Source organism: Xiphias gladius, chromosome 11, assembly GCF_016859285.1.
Source record: "Xiphias gladius isolate SHS-SW01 ecotype Sanya breed wild chromosome 11, ASM1685928v1, whole genome shotgun sequence".
NCBI lineage: Eukaryota > Metazoa > Chordata > Actinopteri > Istiophoriformes > Xiphiidae > Xiphias > Xiphias gladius.
In genome coordinates this window covers 359,977-379,233 of record NC_053410.1, presented here as the reverse complement: position 1 = coordinate 379,233, position 19,257 = coordinate 359,977, and the positions used below count along the sequence as shown (strand labels likewise).

Genomic DNA, 19,257 nt, shown 5'->3' with positions numbered 1-19,257 from the left:
GAGAGGGTGTCTGCCTCCTGGACCCAAACTGGTTCAGAGTAAAGGAGTCTGATAACTGAAGACTCTGCCTCCCATTCTACTTCTGGAGACTAGGAACCACAAGTAAGCCTGCGTTCTGGGAGCGCAGTGTTCTCCTGGGGTTAGAGGGTACTATGAGCTGTTTACGATATGATGGTGTCTGACCATTAAGGGCTTTGTAGGTGAGGAGGAGGATTTTAAATTCTATTTTGTATTTTACAGGGAGCCAATGCAGAGAAGCTAACACAGGAGAAATATGATCTCTTTTCCCAGTTCCTGTCAGTACTGGTGCTGCAGTGTTCTGGATCAGCTGGAGAATATGTGAAGATTTGTTGGGACAGCCTGAAAATATGGAGTTGCAATAATCCAGCCTAGAAGTAACAAAAGCATGAAGTAGTTTTTCTGCATCTTTTTGAGACAGGATTTGCCTGATTTTTGCAATGTTACGTAGGTGAAAAAAGGCAGAGCTTGAAGATTGAACTCCGAGATTCCTAGAAGTGGTGCTGGAGTTCAGGGCAAAGCCATCTAGAGTAACTATATCATTAGATAATGTGTTTCTGAGGTGTTGCCAAGTACAATAACTTCAGTTTTGTCTGAGTTTGACAGCAGAAAGTTGCTGGTCATCAAGGTCTTAGGTCCTTTTAAGACACTTGTCGCTGCCTTTGTCTCTGCAGGGGTTGGTGGGGAACTTGGGAGTTGTGTCAAAACATCATGAGGTTTGGTTGAATGTCAGTGAACTCGCATCCTGATGTTAACGTTCATCTGACCCTTAGTCAGGTCAGAGGTCAGGTCGGTGTTTCCTCTGGATGTTTGAAGCTGCACAACAATAAATCACTGTTAAATGTCATTTTAGATGTCAGACCTCCTGTGTGTGTGTGTGTGTGTGTGTGTGAGTGTGTGTGTGTTCAGGTTGTGTAGTCGTCTCCTCAGGTGTGATCTCACCTCAGCAGTGAGTCTGTGGTTTATTATGTGCAGAGTTACTTTACAGTTTGTTTGTTTGTGACAGAGCAACGACCATTTTATTTTTACAGTGTGAAATGTCCCAAACACCAGATATCTGGATCACCGCTTGAACCTGCCTCTTCACATTTAGAAAAATACATTAAAACCCACAAACGAGGCATTTCCTCTGATTACTGTGCAAGAAATCACAGATTGCACCTTTGATGATTTAGCTATAATCAGAACCCTGCTGGGTTTAATGAGCTCCTCTGCGGCACGTTCGCATCCAGGCTGTGGAGGTCGGACTGACGCTGCGTTCGCGGTAGTTTTTCACAAACACTCCGTCACCTTTCATTTCAGAGACTGAATAACTTCCACATTCACACACCACCCTGTGACAGTATGTCAGCCAAACAACATGATAATAAAACACTGAGGATGTTTAAAGCCAGACTCAGACTACAGGGGTTTTAAAATCCTGAATGATGTTGAAATCGGGCTGCAACACACACAGAAGGAGAAGCTTCGCAGACATTCTTCTTCCTGATCTCAAACGTGAAAACGCTACAAGATTTGAAAATACCGACTCATCACACACTACAGGATGTTATTAAGATTATCATGCCGGAGGAGCAAGGCACCACCTCATGTGATCTGATGGGGAAGCAGTTGTAAAAAAAAAAAGGAGACTGTGGTGCAACAGCTCGCTGTGACGTCGGTAGCGTTGCTTTGCAGTGAGAAAAAACGGAACGGGAAGGTTAAAGAGACTGGATGAGAAAATGGTTGGAATGACTCCGTCAACACAGTTTGTGTGTTCTTCCGTGAGAACTGGATTTAAACTGTCCCTTTGCACATCTGTCAACAGTAGCATGCTAGCTAACGTTAGCCTCACCGTCAGCTGCTCTGGGACTGATGTAATCGTAATCATCCAGATTTTAGCTCCTAAATATCAAACATGTTTGATATTATCGGGGCGGCCACAATGGTTTAAGACTGGATCTGTAAACACCTCACGTTACCAGATAATCTGGGCCGAACATCGGTACCGACCAAGGTGCCGATTGTCAGTGGCCATGAATCGGGGATAAATCGGCCCAAAACTCCTGTAGTCTGAGCTTAAGTGATATTCTTTGATTTTCTTATTGTCAACAAAGCTCATGTTCACACTAATACCGACGATGTGTTCGTTTTATTTTTAAACTAATCTTGCCAGCGGGTCACCAGGGTCTAAACACATGTTACAACTCTGACCAAATATGTATGTGTGTGTGTGTGTGTGTGTGTGTGTGTGTGTGTGTGTGTGTGTGTGTGTGTGTGTGTGTGTGTGTGTGTGTGTGTGTGTGTGTGTGTGTGTGTGTGTGTATATGTGTGTGTGTGTGTGTGTGTGTGTGTGTGTGTATACCCGTGTGTGTGTGTGTGTGTGTGTGTGTGTGTGTGTGTGTATACCCGTGTGTGTGTGTGTGTGTGTGTGTGTGTGTGTATACCTGTGTGTGTGTGTGTGTGTGTGTGTGTGTGTGTGTGTGTGTGTGTGTGTGTGTGTGTGTGTGTGTGTGTATATGTGTGTGTGTGTGTGTGTGTGTGTATTGTATATGTGTGTGTGTGTGTGTGTGTGTGTACGTGTATATGACTCGATGACTGAGCAAACACGGATTCTCTCTTCATTATGACAAACACCTCAACAAACCCAGAGCAGACGTCAGTAAACCCTGAGCCGATGAGACGTTTCTCCCACATAAACATCTTTCTTGTCAGTAATAACAGTTCATATGTAGTTGGTGCTGATGATGATGATGATGATGATGATGATGTGGCCCGAAGCAGAAGCAGAGTTGAACGAAATTAAAATATTGTGAAATTATTTGTCTTTAAATACACGTGTAACTATTAAAAAAATACTCCTGCTGTTTCTTGGGGTATTGGTCTCATTCAGACCACTAAGTCCTATAGAGCTATACTGGTCTGTTGCTAGGAAACAGTCTGGGTCTGTGTTTCCTCATGAAGTCAGAACAAACGAGAGGAAGTGAGGTCTGAAAGAGAATTCTGACAGGACCAGAATCTGATCAACGATTATGATGATGATGATGGATCTTCATCAGCTGACTGACACTTGTTGTTTGAAGGTGACTAATCTGGAGTCTGCTGGTCTCCACTCTGCCGGTCTGGTTTTATGCGAAGCAGATTTCAGCACAGAGCTAATGAGAGACACCGACGTGTGTGTTAAATATGTGTGTGTGGAGGGTTAATGAAGAGGAGACAGAGTTCATGGCTGAAGGACACACACCATCTGTCCTCAGACAGCGTGAAGGTAAATCAGACTCACTCCGCTGTCCTCATTCGGGACAAACTGTGTGTGTGTGTGTCTCACTCTCAGAGGGAATCTGAGTTGTGAGCTTTTTTCACCTGTTCAGGTGTGTGTTTCAGTCTCAGATGAGGTGCGTTTGGCTTCATGTTCAGGTGAGATCAGTTAATCAGGAGACTGTGAAGGTGACGTCAGGCCGAAGCCGTGTCCCAGTTCCACATTACATTGATTCTCAACAGAGACATTCGCCCTTTCACTAATGTCCCTGATAAAATCAGTCGCCCTGACAACAAAGACACTCGTTGCCCTGCGAGGACTTGTGTTTCTGACTTTCCAGAACTGTCCAATAACTAAGCAGCCTCATATGAAGACCAGACAGAGACGGACAGCCTGTTCCCTTTAGGAAATATCAGCTCCCAGGTCTGTTACAGAAACGCTGAGTGTCTGAAACGTAGCGTCGTAGCTGAGGTGGTGCTGTATAGTACAGCGCCTCTGGGAGTCTCAGAGGGTAAATACTGCAGCCGCAGAGCAAGACCCTTGTTTTTCTGCTGCCACGTGAATACGCATTGTTTTGTCACATGGTGACTCAGGGTCGCACAGGGCCTGACCAACATGGCACTTTTAGTCACACGGTAAGATTTTTGAAAAGAGAGAGACAGTAGTCGCCCCCAAGAAAGGCAGTGGTAGCTGCTATTGAGATGGTGGATCAATCCCATTTAAAATATGCCACACAAAGACATCACCCAGCCTCCTGACGGAGGCGCCGTCCATTCCGGTGAAGTCAGCAGCCTCCACCGTCTAGGCACCGTTCTTCCCGATAAAAACAGGCTCATACAAATCCCAAGCTGATCTTTATTAGCATGACCGTGCAGAAACAGCTTCACCGCAGTGATAAGAGCAGAGCAGTAAACATCATTAAGATAATAAACAAGCATGAAACAGTGAGACTGAGCCCAGTCATTAAAGCCGAGTGACGTCAGGAAGCAGCAGACTGAAGGTCAGAGGATGAAGACAGATCCCTGCTCAGATGGTTGTATCTTCAGGAGGGTTTTCGTGTTTTAATCCAGTCAACAGCGAGAGATGGTCTACATTTATATTTTATTTAAGTGACGTCTTGCCGTGTTTGCTCTAGTGGAGCAGAAACGTTCTGTCTGCAGAGCTGAGTCAGCAGAGTCCATGTGGATCCACAAGTCTGTGCAGACTGATCCTGCTCGGGTCTAGTCAAGGAAGGAGGAAACAAGGAGGAATCAAAGGAACCCTGTGGAGTTTTTCACCACTAGTAGTGCTGTGGAGCAAGGCTCCCTGCTGAGCTCTTATCGTGCACACGCAAGTGGGCGCTGCAGTGCACATCCCTGCCGCCGGTTTAACACTGTCCCTCCAATAAACGTGTGATGGCGGTAACCTGGAGAAGAAACAGCAACGCATCGACACTGCAGTGCAGAGGACATGTTTTAAAATATTTAAAAAATGCCTGCGAATGTTTCATGAGGAAGAGAATGCACTGAGTGTACACAGACTGTAAAACAACAGGCCCTTAGACACGTTTTTCCTCCGCCGATCCGAGGGTCCAAGGACAGAGGAGGATGTCAGCTGTACAGATGTAAGGACCTCTGAGGCAAATAAATAATAAACAAACTGAAACGCCACAGGGAGCTTTAAGGAAGGTAGGATGAAGAGAAGGAAACTAGAACATCTGCATTTCCTGAAGAAAATGCGTGTGATTGCTGCATCTGCATCTTGAGCAGCCGAGCATGAGAATATACAGGATGTCTCCACAGTCCAAACAGAAAGGAAAATATTGCAAGTTTAATGATTGGGAAGCTGAGGAAAAAGTCAGCCTGCAGTTTCTGTTGCAGTGAATGAGAGACTGATGGTGAGTTACCTGTCAGTTAAGGTTTAAACCTCAAATACGAAACCTCAGTCGAGTTACAGCCCCACATTGACAGAGAGAGGAGCCTTGCTGCTGCATCCTGATGCCTATTATGTGTTTATGGAGAGAAATCTGTGCGACCAAAAGCTGTTTCAAAATTTTTTTCTGGTCTCAAAAACCACCGATGAAATCTCCAAATAGCTGTGAAACCCTTCACTTCACTGGAGGTGAAAATCTCCTAATCTAAACGTTTTAGCAGATGCACAGGACAACATTGAAAGATAAAGGTCTTGTGAGCATTTTAAAGCTTGAATGGAGTCTGTGGCTGCAGGTCGGTTGGAGGAAAGTCGAGTCTCTACTCCCATAGGATCCCGTTCGTTTTAAAAGTCAGAAAGATATTAATGTAAAATCAACCATTGTAGGTTTTGAACCGTGTTTCTGGCTGCAGGTGTGTAGGACTGGTAACGCTGCAAACAACAGATGGAATCATTTATTGGACGACATAAAGGAGATAAGGAGAAAGTGTGTAGTCAGAATGACTTCTTGTTTCTTCTGCAGTCATATTTCTGAAGGACGTCCAGTGTTATGTGTTTTGTGCCGTTCACTCGGCGTTCCCGTCAGCCTGGTGTTTTGTGTTTTTCTTTAGTTTATTCAGTGCTTGACGGGGCTGAAGGTGAAGATCAGATCGGGGTCAGTTGTGGTTTGGATTTGATGGGTTTTGTTTTTGGTTTCTCGTGACATGACTGTGTCAGAAAACACGGACCAAATGTTCATATTTTATTCATGAGTTGGACTGAAGTGATATCTGAGTTTGTCCTTGACTCGTCCTCTTTGTCTCCATACATGTCTTTAGTGTTTCTGCTCTCTGTGTGTGCGTGCGGGGGCTTGTTTTAATACATTCATGGGGGCGGCTGACTTGAATTCAGTCGAATTCGGAAACAAACGCCAGTAATGACACCACACACAGGGGCAGGAGGTGAACCAGAATGTCTGAACAGGGGCTGATGGTAGGTGAAAAGCATTCTGAGTGTGTTCAGATAAAAATGCGACGGGTCCACGAAACGCAGCCCTCCCCTTTATGGATGTAAGACCAAATCGAGGGGAAAAAAACACAAATGTTGTCGGAAACGTAAGAATGAGCGACTGTGAGGAGTCAGACGTATGCACAGGACGAGGAAACTGTGGCGAAGAGAGGTCACGCAACATCAGTGATTTGGTTCCAATTTCTAAAGCTGGATCAACAGCAGAGCGACACCTGTTGTAAAATGTTCAGGTGACCTGAGTCCCGACCAGGACGAAACACAACAAACCTTCTCCGCCACGCGAGGAGGTGACTTCACCGCCCCACCGAGTAAACAGAGAGACCGAGTCTCCCAGACTGCGGCTCTGGCAGACAGGCTCCATAACGAGCCTCTGTACTAACGTTAGTTCAGACCCCAGCAGTCGTCGCTCCTGTCTGACCTTTCACGCATTACCCCACATCTAACAACTCAACAAGTATATTCTAGTGGACTGAGTCCATTTTTATTTTATCCGTTTCTTTTATGTGGCACATAAAGTAAATGTTCAGCAGAACCTGTTGATCTCTGTTGGCTGTGTCGATTTCGACCTGCAGGGTCTTCTTCAGGCAAACACAGGTGTGCAGGTGGAAATATTGCAGAAATAAAAAGGTGGGAGCTGGAAACTCCAGACCAGGACCTTCAGGACTCCTTGTCCTTGTTGCTGCGTTCTGTCCTGCACCTTCACCTGGCCGGGGTTGGATGTGAATATTATCATTCACCTTTTTGCTGCTTCAGAACATCTTTGGCTTTTCTGTACTTTCTCAGCCTGGCTCTGACTCAGTTTAAAAAGATAAAAGACACATTGAAAGAACTGGAGCCACTCAGTGTTTTGGCATTTTTGCTTGAAAAATGATTCATTTTCTGTTCATTGACAAATAGATTAAGCGACTAATTTCCGCTCTACTGGAGCAGTGGGCTTGGGTCGGCGTGATGTCCACGTACAGGTATCAGGTGTGAGGTGCGGTGGAAGCTGTCATCAGGTTCATCTGTTCGGAGTGTGCCATTAACAGGTTAGCTGCTTCCTTTAGCTTTAGCTTCTAGAAATTCCCTTTGTGTATAAAATAAATGGTATGTTTTATTTTCTCGATACTGGATTAATGGTTTCGTGACGTCTCCAAATGTCTCGTTTGGTTTGACCAACAGTTTAGTGTGGAAAAGGATTATGACATTCAGAAAGTAGTCACGTGTGACTGGAGAAGCTTTTGCGTTTTTGCTTAAAAATGTTGTAATTGATTACCAATATTGTTGTAGATTATTTGTGTGCTGAGGCTGGTTGTGTCTGTCCAGCTGAGGGGCTGTTACCTACCCTCACTGCAGACAAGATGCAGGTTCATGAGTTGATGCTGCCAGTAATTAAGACAGTAGTAGTGTGGAAGAGTATATTAATATTTAGATTAGTTTTTTTCTCAGTTCCTCTGTTTAATTAGTAACACACACGAGTCACGCTGCAGGAGTCTGTCTGTGCAGGAGCTTTGTGGAAACATTTTCAAGTGAAGGAACCAATCAGTTATCAATATTTGATCAGCTGATATTAACCTTTTATAATCCATCGTCCCTGTGGGACTCTTGGGTCTCGGTAGTCCTACTCCAGGTGTGTTTTGGTCTGTACTGGACTCTGTCTTTACACAACCTGGACTAATTTCACATAGTTTGAAGGCTCTAGGTCTTCTGGTTATGTGTGGGCAAAGCATTTTAATTTCACGTTTCTGGATTGGATCGTGCTCTCTCTGCAGTCCCGCTGCAGCCGGTGGATTTCCCAGCATGCAATCTGCTGCAGTCTGACCTTCAGTTGGAGGTGCGCGTCAGTGATGTCAGTGGCAGGTTGTCAGCTAGTCGCCTAACTTCCTGTCAGAGAAGCTACATCGAGTCGGGCTTCCTGACAAATAGACGGCTGTGACTCAGCCAACAACACACACACACACACACACACACACACACACCCTGCTGAGTGTGTGTGTGTGTGTGTGTGTGTGTGTGTGTGTGTGGGCAGCTGGTTAGTTTCCGCTCAGATTGAAATTAAATCAGCCCCCTCTCTCTGTGATTCTCCCGTTGTCTGTTTGGGTTTTACAGTCAGGACTACAGCAGGGATCTGTAGTCCTTTAACTACAAACACACACCTGTAAACACCTGTACACTTGACCATCCTGCTAACTATTTTCAAAATCATCTGTCACTTGTTAAGTTGATTTCCTTTTTCCAGGCAGCCATTGACTTCACTTGATTTCTTTAAAAGTCCACCTGCAAGGACTTGAGTCTCAGAGTCCATCCAGACTGAAACTGATCTTTATTAAAAAAGTGTCCAAAGTGTGTAGATGTTGAAGCGTTTCAGTGTGTTTCAGTGTGTAAATGTAAAAGCTGATCCTGGTTCAGTATCTGACAACAGAAAGAGAGACATCTGTAAATGAGAACAGCTGTATGTTGCATTGAGCTACATTAAAACTCAGTGAGTTGACGACAGAGCAGGAGACTGGACACTGGTCTGACAGACTCTGTCTCACTTCTCACCACATTTTTTTATTTACCTGAGACAAGGATGAAGAAAAAGAGATTTACATGTTGTCCAGGTGAGAAACCGATCAGTCTCCACGTGGTTTTAGTGGAGGACGTGGTCTCTCTAGTGTTATCGGTCAGTCACTGGTCTGTTCACTGGTCTGTTCTCTGGTCTGTTCTCTGGTCTGTTCTCTGGTCTGTAAATTGGTCTGTAAATTGGTCTGTTCACCAGTCTCTCGCTGGTCTAGTTCTAGTCAGTTCTATGGTCTGTTCAATGGTCTGTTCAATGGTCTGTTCAATGGTCTGTTCAATGGTCTGTTCAATGGTCTGGTCTCTGGTCTGTTCTCTGGTCTGTCCTCTGGTCTGTCCTCTGGTCTGTTATTGGTCTGTTCACTGGTCTGTACACTGGTCTGTTCACTTGTCTGTTCACTGGTCTGTTTTCTGGTCTGTTATTGGTCTTTTCAATGGTCTTTTTACTGGTCTGTTCACTGGTCTGTTCTCTGGTCTGTTCACTGGTCTGTTCACTGGTCTGTTCTCTGGTCTGTTCACTGGCCTGTTCACTTGCCTGTTCTCTGGTCTGTTCACTGGCCTGTTCTCTGGCCTGTTCTCTGGTCTGTTATTGGTCTGTTATTGGCCTGTTATTGGTCTGTTCCCTGGTCTGTTCACTGGTCTCTTATTGGTCTGTTCTCTGGTCTGTTCTCTGGTCTGTTTTCTGGTCTGTTATTGGTCTTTTCAATGGTCTGTTCACTGGTCTGTTATGGGTCTGTTTCCTGGTCTGTTTCCTGGTCTGTTTCCTGGTCTGTTCCCTGGTCTGTTCCCTGGTCTGTTCCCTGGTCTGTTCCCTGGTCTGTTCACTGGTCTGTTCACTGGCCTGTTCTCTGGCCTGTTCTCTGGTCTGTTATTGGTCTGTTATTGGTCTGTTCCCTGGTCTGTTCACTGGTCTGTTCACTGGTCTGTTTTCTGGTCTGTTATTGGTCTTTTCAATGGTCTTTTTACTGGTCTGTTCCCTGGTTTGTTCTCTGGTCTGTTCACTGGTCTGTTCTCTGGTCTGTTCTCTGGTCTGTTCTCTGGTCTGTTCTCTGGTCTGTTCACTGGCCTGTTCACTGGCCTGTTCACTGGCCTGTTCTCTGGTCTGTTATTGGCCTGTTATTGGTCTGTTCCCTGGTCTGTTCACTGGTCTGTAAATTGGTCTGTTCTCTGGGCTGTAAATTGGTCTGTTATTGGTCTGTTATTGGTCTGTTCACTGGTCTGTTATTGGTCTGTTCTCTGGTCTGTTCTCTGGTCTGTTTTCTGGTGTGTTATTGGTCTGTTCTCTGGTCTGTTCACTGGTCTGTTCTCTGGTCTGTTATGGGTCTCTTCACTGGTCTGTTCACTGGTCTGTTCACTGGTCTGTTCACTGGTCTGTTATTGGTCTGTTATTGGTCTGTTCACTGGTCTGTTCACTGGTCTGTTCTCTGGTCTGTCTCTGGTCTGTTCACTGGTCTGTTATTGGTCTGTTATTAATCTGTTATTAGTCTGTTCACTGGTCTGTTCACTGGTCTGTTATTGGTCTGTTATTGGTTCTGTTAACTGGTCTGTTCTCTGGTCTGTACATTGGTCTGTTCACCGGTCTCTTGCTGGTCTAGTTCTAGTCTGTTCACTGGTCTGTTCACTGGTCTTTTCACTGGTCTGTTATTGGTCTGTTCACTGGTCTGTTATTGGTCTGTTCTCTGGTCTGTTCTCTGGTCTGTTTTCTGGTGTGTTATTGGTCTGCTCACTGGTCTGTCTCTGGTCTGTCTCTGGTCTGTAAATTGGTCTGTTCACCGGTCTCTCGCTGGTCTAGTTCTAGTCTGTTCACTGGTCTGTTCACTGGTCTGTTCACTGGACTGTCTCTGGTCTGTAAATTGGTCTGTTCACCGGTCTCTCGCTGGTCTAGTTCTAGTCTGTTCACTGGTCTGTCTCTGTCCTCTTACTGGTCTGTTAACAGAGATCAGGGAATCCTCAGCAGCCTCTCAGCTCCTCTGTTAGCATCTGTCTCTGATGATGCTAATGAGCAGCTGTGGAGCTGAGGTCTAATTACACTAATGGGTTCACATGGCAGAATGCCTGCAGTCACCTGAGACTGTCCAGGCCTGCTGGGTCTTAGCCTCCAGACAACACTGAGGGAACAGTGTTTGACTAGCTGCTGGGTCAGGCTGAGAAAATATAAACCAGATTCTTGCTTGTGAACATATGGCTGCAGCTAATTTAAATGGTCACTTCACCCAAAGTAGAAAATAACATCTTAACATGCAGGAAGTTTTTGTTTTTAGTAAAAGTCAAATCTATGTATCCGTGTGCATTTAGATCATTTCAGCGTGTTGTATTATCTAGTGTCTTATTTCGAGACACAGAAACTAAAACAAGTGGATTTGTATTGGAAACAGGCTCTTTAGCCTCTACCTGTCTCTTTTAGCCTATTAGCTTGTTTCTTCTAGCCCGTATTTGTATGCTTTTAACCTGTATTTTTTTGTTACTTTAGCCTTTATATTCTGCCTTCTCTCCTCGCATCCCTCTGGTGTTTTCCGCCTGACTGGCAGCAGGTATTGACTCGTGTTTTTCCATTCCTCCGTCTTGTGTTTCAGGTTATCAGAGGCCTGAGGCCCACATACCCAGAGGAGGAATAGTAGGAGAAACTGGACTGAATGTGAGAGGACAAACGCAGCAGAGAGGATGAAGAGTTTTCTGTGCTGACGTACGAGGTGAGGATCTGTTCGTTGATTCATTCATAGAAACACATTCCAACTCTGTGGCCTTGGCTCTTTGTTTTCTTTTCAACAAATACTTTTGTCCTCCATGTTTTTTTCTTTCTGTCAATGAGCTCATACAGCGATGACGTTGATTTGATTGTGATAAATGCAGTGATCGTTTTACATCAGTCACACTACAAATGATTTATTAATTTTGAAGTGATGATAATGTTGTCCATATAACTGTCCACTAAGGTCTTGTGTCTTTTAGCTGTTTTAGTTCTGGATAGTTCAACACTGACTTCACCATGTGATTTGGAGCTTGATGTTTCACAGATATGTTTTTGGTCTACAGGACCCTGTGGAAACGGTAAAATAACTCATGATGTAAACAATGTAAAATTGGACCATGATCAGTACACAGTGTAATAAGGGATGTCCTATCGGTTACCAACTCAAACTACTGGATTTAATGTTGAGTTACTCTTTAAAGACATACCTGTCAGCCATAACCAATGAGAGACGAGAGACCCTGCACCCTCTCTCTCTGTTTGGTGCTTTTTCATATAAAATTAAATAAAAGTAAAGATTGGATGTAACTGCAGCTTCAGGTGTCTGTGGATCTGCACCTGAGTTTTGTCTCGCCACGTTCATGTCGCTGATTCTGAGAAAGTTTGTTGTGTTGTCATTTGTTGGAATCACGATGGCAGTTTAGATACCTGAGGACTCCTGAGGAAACAGGGACGTTCACAGCAGACGATCCTTCTCACGTCTTCTTCTCTGGGGTCTCAGTTTCACTACAGGTGCATTAACCCCTAATGATCGCCCTGTAACCATGGCAACTGATTAAAGTGTGAGCGGGATGATGAGTCTGATGATTTCTGTCCTTGGGCTGCATAGATAAAAAGTGTTTTCTCAATTATTTATTTGTTTTCTGAACATGTTTCATCACTGAGGAAAATCTGATGAACATTTTGTCTTTTAACATTTTCTTGTTCTCAGTGATTTAACGAGCGTTGACCTGCAGTGACTTATAGTGTTTTAATGATCCTCATTAAACTCTGACATGATGTGAACTGTAACAGCTGATCCTGTGTGTTTCAGATGCGTTGTTTCTGTGGTTGAAGTCAGATCTGGAGCAGCTCACAGCTCAGGTATAAACACTGTAACACATACCTGAACTTATAATGTCACATCCTGAAACATCCTGAAATGCCTCAAAACAGCCTGAAAGACATGAAGACGGATGAGACACTTTGAAGCTTCCAAAAATCTGTTCCTGAAACACGATAAAACAAACCTACGAGACACCCTGACGCAGTGAAAGACAAAATAATTGTCAGGTACGACTCAAACCTTTAAAAGACAGAACTGTGAATTATTATTTCAAGAATTTGAGTTTCATACTGAGGGAGGGACGTGATCGGCTGGTGAACTGAGAGAGAAGGAAAGGAGTACAGGAGGAAGAGAGGATCAAACGACGGAAGGGGAAAAGAGATGGAAAGAAGTTGGGAGGAAAAGAAAGAGGCAAGGGAAAGAAGAGCAGAAAGAAACCAAAGGGAGGGGAGGAGGGGAGAAAGAAAAAAGGGAGGAAGGGAAAGCTGTAAGGCAAGGAAATGAAAGAGGTGAAGGAGGACAGAAAGAAGGGGAAAAAAATAGAAAACAGAAACATGGCGAAAGGAAAAAAGAACAGAAGAGGGGGAACAAAAGAGAAGAAAGAAAGGAAGAAATGATGAGAGCAGCTGAAGTCAGAGGATGTGATATGTGCAACAGTTAGTTTGGCAGGGAAAACTCTTCTGCTAAAGAAGGAGCTGTAAACACTGCGCAGATGGATTTACATGAGCCACAAGTAAGGTTGTAGTGGCGGAAATAAATTAGCATCAAGCATAGACTTGTAGATTATATAGCTAAAACCTGATTCTTAGAAAACTAAATTTAAGCCATAGGGCAATTACTAACGAACAATATGTGATTACTGTAACGGAGGTTGATGTTTGTGCTCACCAAACCTGAATTTGAACTTAACCATTGATGATGTAAAGTCACTACAGACTGTAACTAAGCTTTTCTTTGTTTTGTTAAAACATTTAAGTCCTCAGTATTAACATCCAGATCAACGCCACCTCCACCTGCTCCATCCACCTCTTTCCTATGGTTGCTGTGGTGTGTGTCTGATTTGCCGTATGCTTCATCTTTTTGTTTACCATGTTAATTGGCTCTTAATGTTTTAAGAATTAGATAAGAGATGTATATTTATGGTAACATTTTTTCTCAGGTGGAGTTCAACCACAGCCAAAGTTAATATTTTGTAACCAAAATCGACACGTTATGATTTCTTTTCTGAGCTAAGTGATCATATAGAAGTCCCACCTCCGAAGTGGACTGTGAGCTCACCTTCACTCGCTTCACTTCACAGTTCACTTTCAGATTCTGACTTATTCTTCAAACTTTGTTTTTCAATTCAAGTTATCATTAAGTTTTCAAATAGATAAGAAACATAAAGCAACAAGAGAAAACATGTTACAGTAAATCACTGAAGACCAGGTAAAAAACAAAACCATCTAAGGAAAAAACAAACAAAAATAAAATAAAAATAGATAAAATACCAGATAAATACAACATAAATGGAATTATAATGAATTATGAATATGTTGTTTTTCTTTATATACATTTAAAAATGAGACCAAACTTCATTAAGCACTTTGCAGAAACCTGATCAAACATTCACACGTCTGACTGGCTTCCTCTCCATAGCAGCAGCAGCAGCTGAGACTCACGGGTATTGTAGTATTTAGAGACGGAAAGAAAACCTGATTGGTCAGAAACAAAGTGTAAATATTTCAGACTGGTGATCAGAACATAAAGCTGTGTGACGGTTTCATTACCCAGGAGGGTTTTTCTGTTCAGCAACATTCAGGAGACAAGGAAAACGCTTGCAACCAGCAGCTCATCACACTTCAACATCTGAGACAGTCCACACAGAGTGGTGTGAAACAGGAAGAGGCTGAAATGACCAAGTGAAACTTCAAATTAAGTGATTGATGGTTTTCACGCCGAGGACAGAATGAATGGCTGCAGAAATAGCATCATAATGAACTTCCCTCTGTGCAGACGACGTGTGTGTGCCTGTATGTCTGTCTTTGTGAGGACCTAGGGAGCGAGGACATTTTGGCCGTTCCTCACTACGTAAAAGGAGTGTTAAATGATGTGAAATCAAATGATTTGTATATGGCTGCCAAGATGTTGACAGACAAAACACTAGACATACAACAAAACACCACAAATGAAATAAGAAGACACCCACATCAAAACACCAAAGTACTACAAGGATAAATTACTGGCTGAAGAGAAAATGTAATTGAAAGTTCATTATAAATCTGTGACCCTGTAAAGCAAATTCATTTACATTGGAGTCCAAAAGTCTGAGACTCGTGGGCAAGATGTCAGGGGCCGGGGAATGCATTATGTCAGTGACGGTCCTCACAAGTATTGAAAGACAAACGTGTGTATGACACAGGAAGTCACGCGGTGATCGATGGCCCGCCATTGGTTCCCTCAGAGCTGGACGTGGTCATGTGAGGAGGACACACTCTAAATGGAGCAGGTCATTGGGCACAAGCAGACGCTCAGTAGAGACAGTAGAACCAGAGCTGAGCCCCCAGAGGAAAATATTATACTTCCTATAAAATAAACTGAAGGCCTGTAGCTGGGGCCCAGGTCGTACTAGACATGATGAACGTTGCTTAAATGCTCAAGTTATGAACAGGTTCCATCTGTATCAGGCATAATAACAACTTTATCCTGTTACTACCTGAATAGAATTAGTTCAAACATAATGCAGCCGCTTGTTGCTATAGTCCTCAGACTTGAAAGCAGAGCAGGGTGGGAGTAATACAACATGTACAGTGGGATGCAAAAAGTCTTGATCAGTTTCCCGTTCAACTGAAAGGCTCGCTGGCGAACTTTGGCCTGACAGTTAGCCAGTTAGCTGCTGTAGCTCTGTTCTGAAATGCTGACATGCTAACATTAGCGTCGTTTAGATCAATGGGGCTGCACTTCCTGTTCTGGAAACAAACTGAGATCAATGTGTCGCCTGAGGCTAACACACACTCTCTGCACGCACACACACTCTTAGAACATGTATTGATGTGCTTGTGAAACATCATTCGTTCACATTTGACATTTGAAACTACAAAGCGAAGACAGTTTTTACAGAAAAACTCTTCCCGAGCCAGTAGCTTCACGATGAAGGCCTGACACTGGTCCACAAATATACACAAATATCCTGTCACGTTTACATTCACCTAACCTAAAATGCACCTTGGTGGCAGGAGGACTACTTTTCTTTTAACCTTCCCAGTGAGGACAAATTGGCTAAATGTCCTCACGATGAAGGTCACACACCCGGTCCTCATAAAGATACAAGAACACACACAGACTTGTGAGGACCGTTGATGTACTTGTGACGCGTTACTTTTGTTACTTGTGGCTTCTTGTTTGTGAGGACAGATACGTTTGTGACAGGTGTTTTATGAGGACTAGATGGATTTTTGACGTGCACAGCGAGGACATTTTCTTCAGGGACTCTGAGGCTTTATTTTTAAAATGTCTTCATAGTGCGGGTCCGAGCTTCCAGCCTGGTCCTCACAAGCAGTCAGAAAGTCAACACAAACACACATTTACACTCCATCGGACACACAAACACACACTCAGGAGGCGTGTTTGATGTTGATGAGGGGCGACCAAGAATTGATTTGCAGAGAGAGAGAGAGAGAGAGAGAGACAGCAGAGTCAGAGTCCAGTTGTGGTTGAGGTGTCGTGGTGGGTGGTCGGCGGGTGATCGGCGGGCGTCTGCGTTGTTTTCTACCTCATCTAACTCCTCATCTCCTGGCAGGACTGACAGAACCACCGACAGGAAGGAAGGAAGGAAGGAAGCAAGGAAGCAAGGAAGCAGGGCCCAGGATGACGAGTGCGGCGCCGGCCAGGAAGCCGTACCGCAAGGCTCCACCGCAGCACCGCGAGTCCCGCCATGCCCTGCCCGCTGCTCCACCCCCACCTGCACTGCAGCCCGACATCAATCAGGTAAACCAACACACCCTAAACACACCTCCACCCCCCTTGCAGCACATCACCCACTTCCCCAGCGCCGCTGCTAAACAGCCACAGAGCGCCGACCCATGGCATGGCGTCCCGACGTCGCCGCTCCTGCTCTCAGACAGCGAGCCGGACGTCTCCAGTCTGTCCAGTCTGGAGCTCTGCATCCCGCCGCCATCGCTCTTCAGAAGCCACGCCCGCCGGCCCAACCGGACCGGGACTACAGCGGTGGGCGTCACGGCGACTGACCGCCACGCCGCAAGTCCTCGCCGCACCACGAGTCCTCGTAACACCATGAGTCCTCGCCGCGAATCGACTCCTCATGGCACCTCGAGCCCTCGCGACATCACGAGTCCTCTCCGCACCTGGAGTCTTCACCATGCAGCAAGTCGCTCCACAGCAATTGGCAACCGGAATTTTCCAGCACATCGAAGCCCCGCTGCGGCCTGGAAACACTCCCCCACCAGCAGCCCCAGGGGAGAGCGTCACAGTCGGACTCAGCGGACGCAGACTGCCGCCCCTCCAAAGGGCATCCTGAAGCAGCCGACCTCGCTGGGCGTGGAGCACACCTACGATATCATCAGGAAGTCGAAGTCAGTGGAGCTGCTGGATGACAGCCGGGGGCGGGGCGGCGCTGGCCACCGTCCGCCGTCTCGCTCTCTGGACCGGGCGGAGCAGAGGACGCCAGCCTCACGGCGGCCCTCGCCCTCGCCCTCGCCCTCGCCCTGCAGGACTGACTGGAACTGGAAGATGCAGGTTTTGGAGGAGAAGGTCCGCTTTTCCAATTTTGTGGATGAGATCACCTGTCGGGTCCTGAGCCCCGCCCACCTCACGCTGCTTGGTAGGTCGTCCTCCAGAGAGCGAGGAAGCCCCGCCCCCCAGCGCAGACGTCACAGCCATCAGCCGGCCCACAGGAAGCAGCAGCCGGAGTGTTTGTCGGAGTGTGATCGGACTCGGCGCTGGGATGAATGGGTGGCAGCAATGCAGCGACCTGACAGCTGGTACCAGCTCCTGCAGGGGGAGGGGGCGGGACAGGAGACCCCGCAGCAGCAGCAGCAGGGTGACATCACAAAGGCGGCGGGGCCTAAAGAGGAAGTGTTGGGGGTGAATAGCGGAGTAAAGATGGAGGTTCAGGAGAACAAACACAGACCCTCTGTGTCTAATATGTTGCTTCTGTCCCGAATCAAGGTAGGTCAGAGGGGGACAACCTTCATCACCCTCCTCACCCTCCTCACCCTCCCTCCTCTCCCCTCTCTGAGTGAATGCTTCCTGTGTTTCCCCTGCAGGTTAAAAAAAGCTGCTGGTTTCGTTTGTCTTTCTGAATCAGGAACCTTTTCTTCTGAGTTTGCCTCCTCAGTCATTTATAGAAGCAACAGCTGTGACGATTAGAAGAAATTGAACCCCCTAAATAGTTGGAGTTTAAATGTCACTGAGTTTTTTACTTCTGTTACTTCTTCACAAATTCAGTTGGGAAATTCAAGAATCCAATATTTAAAAATATTTATATGTAACTGGACCAAACAGATGATCGGGGTTGTTTTTACACTATAAACACTCACATTTTAACTGTGAAAAAAGATGAAAAAAAATTGCACACAAACTCATCAATTCTTTATTTACAACTTTACCATCCTTGGACATTAATCGGTTAAAGAAAATACATTTACAGTCCTGATATCCATTGTTAAAATATACATTATAGCAGCTTTAAGTGAATGATCAGCTGGACAATTTTGAGCGCCAACTCATGAGTATAAGTTGTGAAAGTGATAATTGTTTGATTAAACACCGGTTGAAACCGAACTGATTTAATACAACTGTAGAGAAATCCGGAGTGAACTCCAAGAGCTGCACGTGTCCTGATCAAGTTTGTTTTGGCCCTGACAGAAGTCCTTTTAATATTGATTATCTGCTGATTACAAGTCTGATCTGATACGTTTAATGCTCGTTAAATATGAATCCGACACATTGGAATAACAGATGTAGATAATAAAGCTGATTTTTCACAGTGATCCAAATGCAAGAACAGATCTGAGAACATGTTAAAGTGTTTATTAATCTTCAGTACTTGTTCTATATATTTTATATTATTCCAGCTGTGTTTTATTGTGTTGTCGTTCATCACCTGTTCATCCAGCAGCCTCCACTGACGAGTGTCCAGAGGAGGAGTTGGAGCCGGTAACAGAGACGTTAGGAAACACTGGGATCTGATCACGTTATACAGGATAAATAAACCAGTTATTACGTCTCTATATTCTGATTATACAGGATAAATAAACCGGTTATTACATCTTTATAATTTGACTGTATGGGATAAATTGGGGGATTTAAAGTGTTTCAATAAATATTTATACTAGTACAACAAGGCATCAGTTATTACATTTTATTAATTATCATTAATGTTTATGACTCAGACATTCACGGTTCCAACAAGCAGACACAATCATTATCGAACCGACAGAGTCACCAAACACCATTCAAAAATCTGTCAATATAAGCTTTCCAAGCAGAGGACAAACATACTGTCCTGTTGTTTGTGTCTTCTGGTAAATTTGACATTAAAGTCATGGATCAGTTTTGACGAAGTCTTCAAACAGCAGCTGCTGGCAGGTACGATTAGTCGCTGAAATACCCAGAATTCTGCTGTACAAAGGTCTGTGTGATGAAGAATTTATTTCTCTTAATGCAGTCAGGCCCCGGCTTTTAATTTCTACAAGTTCTTCGTATTGATTACCAATAATGACACTTCAGGACACTTCATTGGCCTTTTAGCTG

At 44.8% G+C, this 19,257-nt stretch overlaps 1 protein-coding gene across 5 annotated transcripts in view; it reads left to right on the top strand.

The window, feature by feature from the left end:
* The window catches only part of tjap1 (tight junction associated protein 1 (peripheral)), a 51,215-nt gene that overhangs the window by 5,211 nt on the left and 26,747 nt on the right, over positions 1–19,257 (top strand). The window contains exons 2-6 of one of the 5 annotated variants that reach the window (XM_040139005.1): positions 11,284–11,400; positions 12,104–12,191; positions 12,493–12,542; positions 12,615–12,731; positions 16,283–16,470. In XM_040139005.1, coding sequence (XP_039994939.1) covers positions 16,351–16,470 — 120 coding nt within the window. In that variant the 5' untranslated portion in view covers positions 11,284–11,400; positions 12,104–12,191; positions 12,493–12,542; positions 12,615–12,731; positions 16,283–16,350. Of the gene's footprint in view, positions 1–11,283; positions 11,401–12,098; positions 12,192–12,492; positions 12,543–12,614; positions 12,732–16,282; positions 16,471–19,257 lie in introns of those variants that run through there. The other 4 variants (XM_040139004.1, XM_040139006.1, XM_040139003.1 and 1 more) reach the window with 4 other exon arrangements.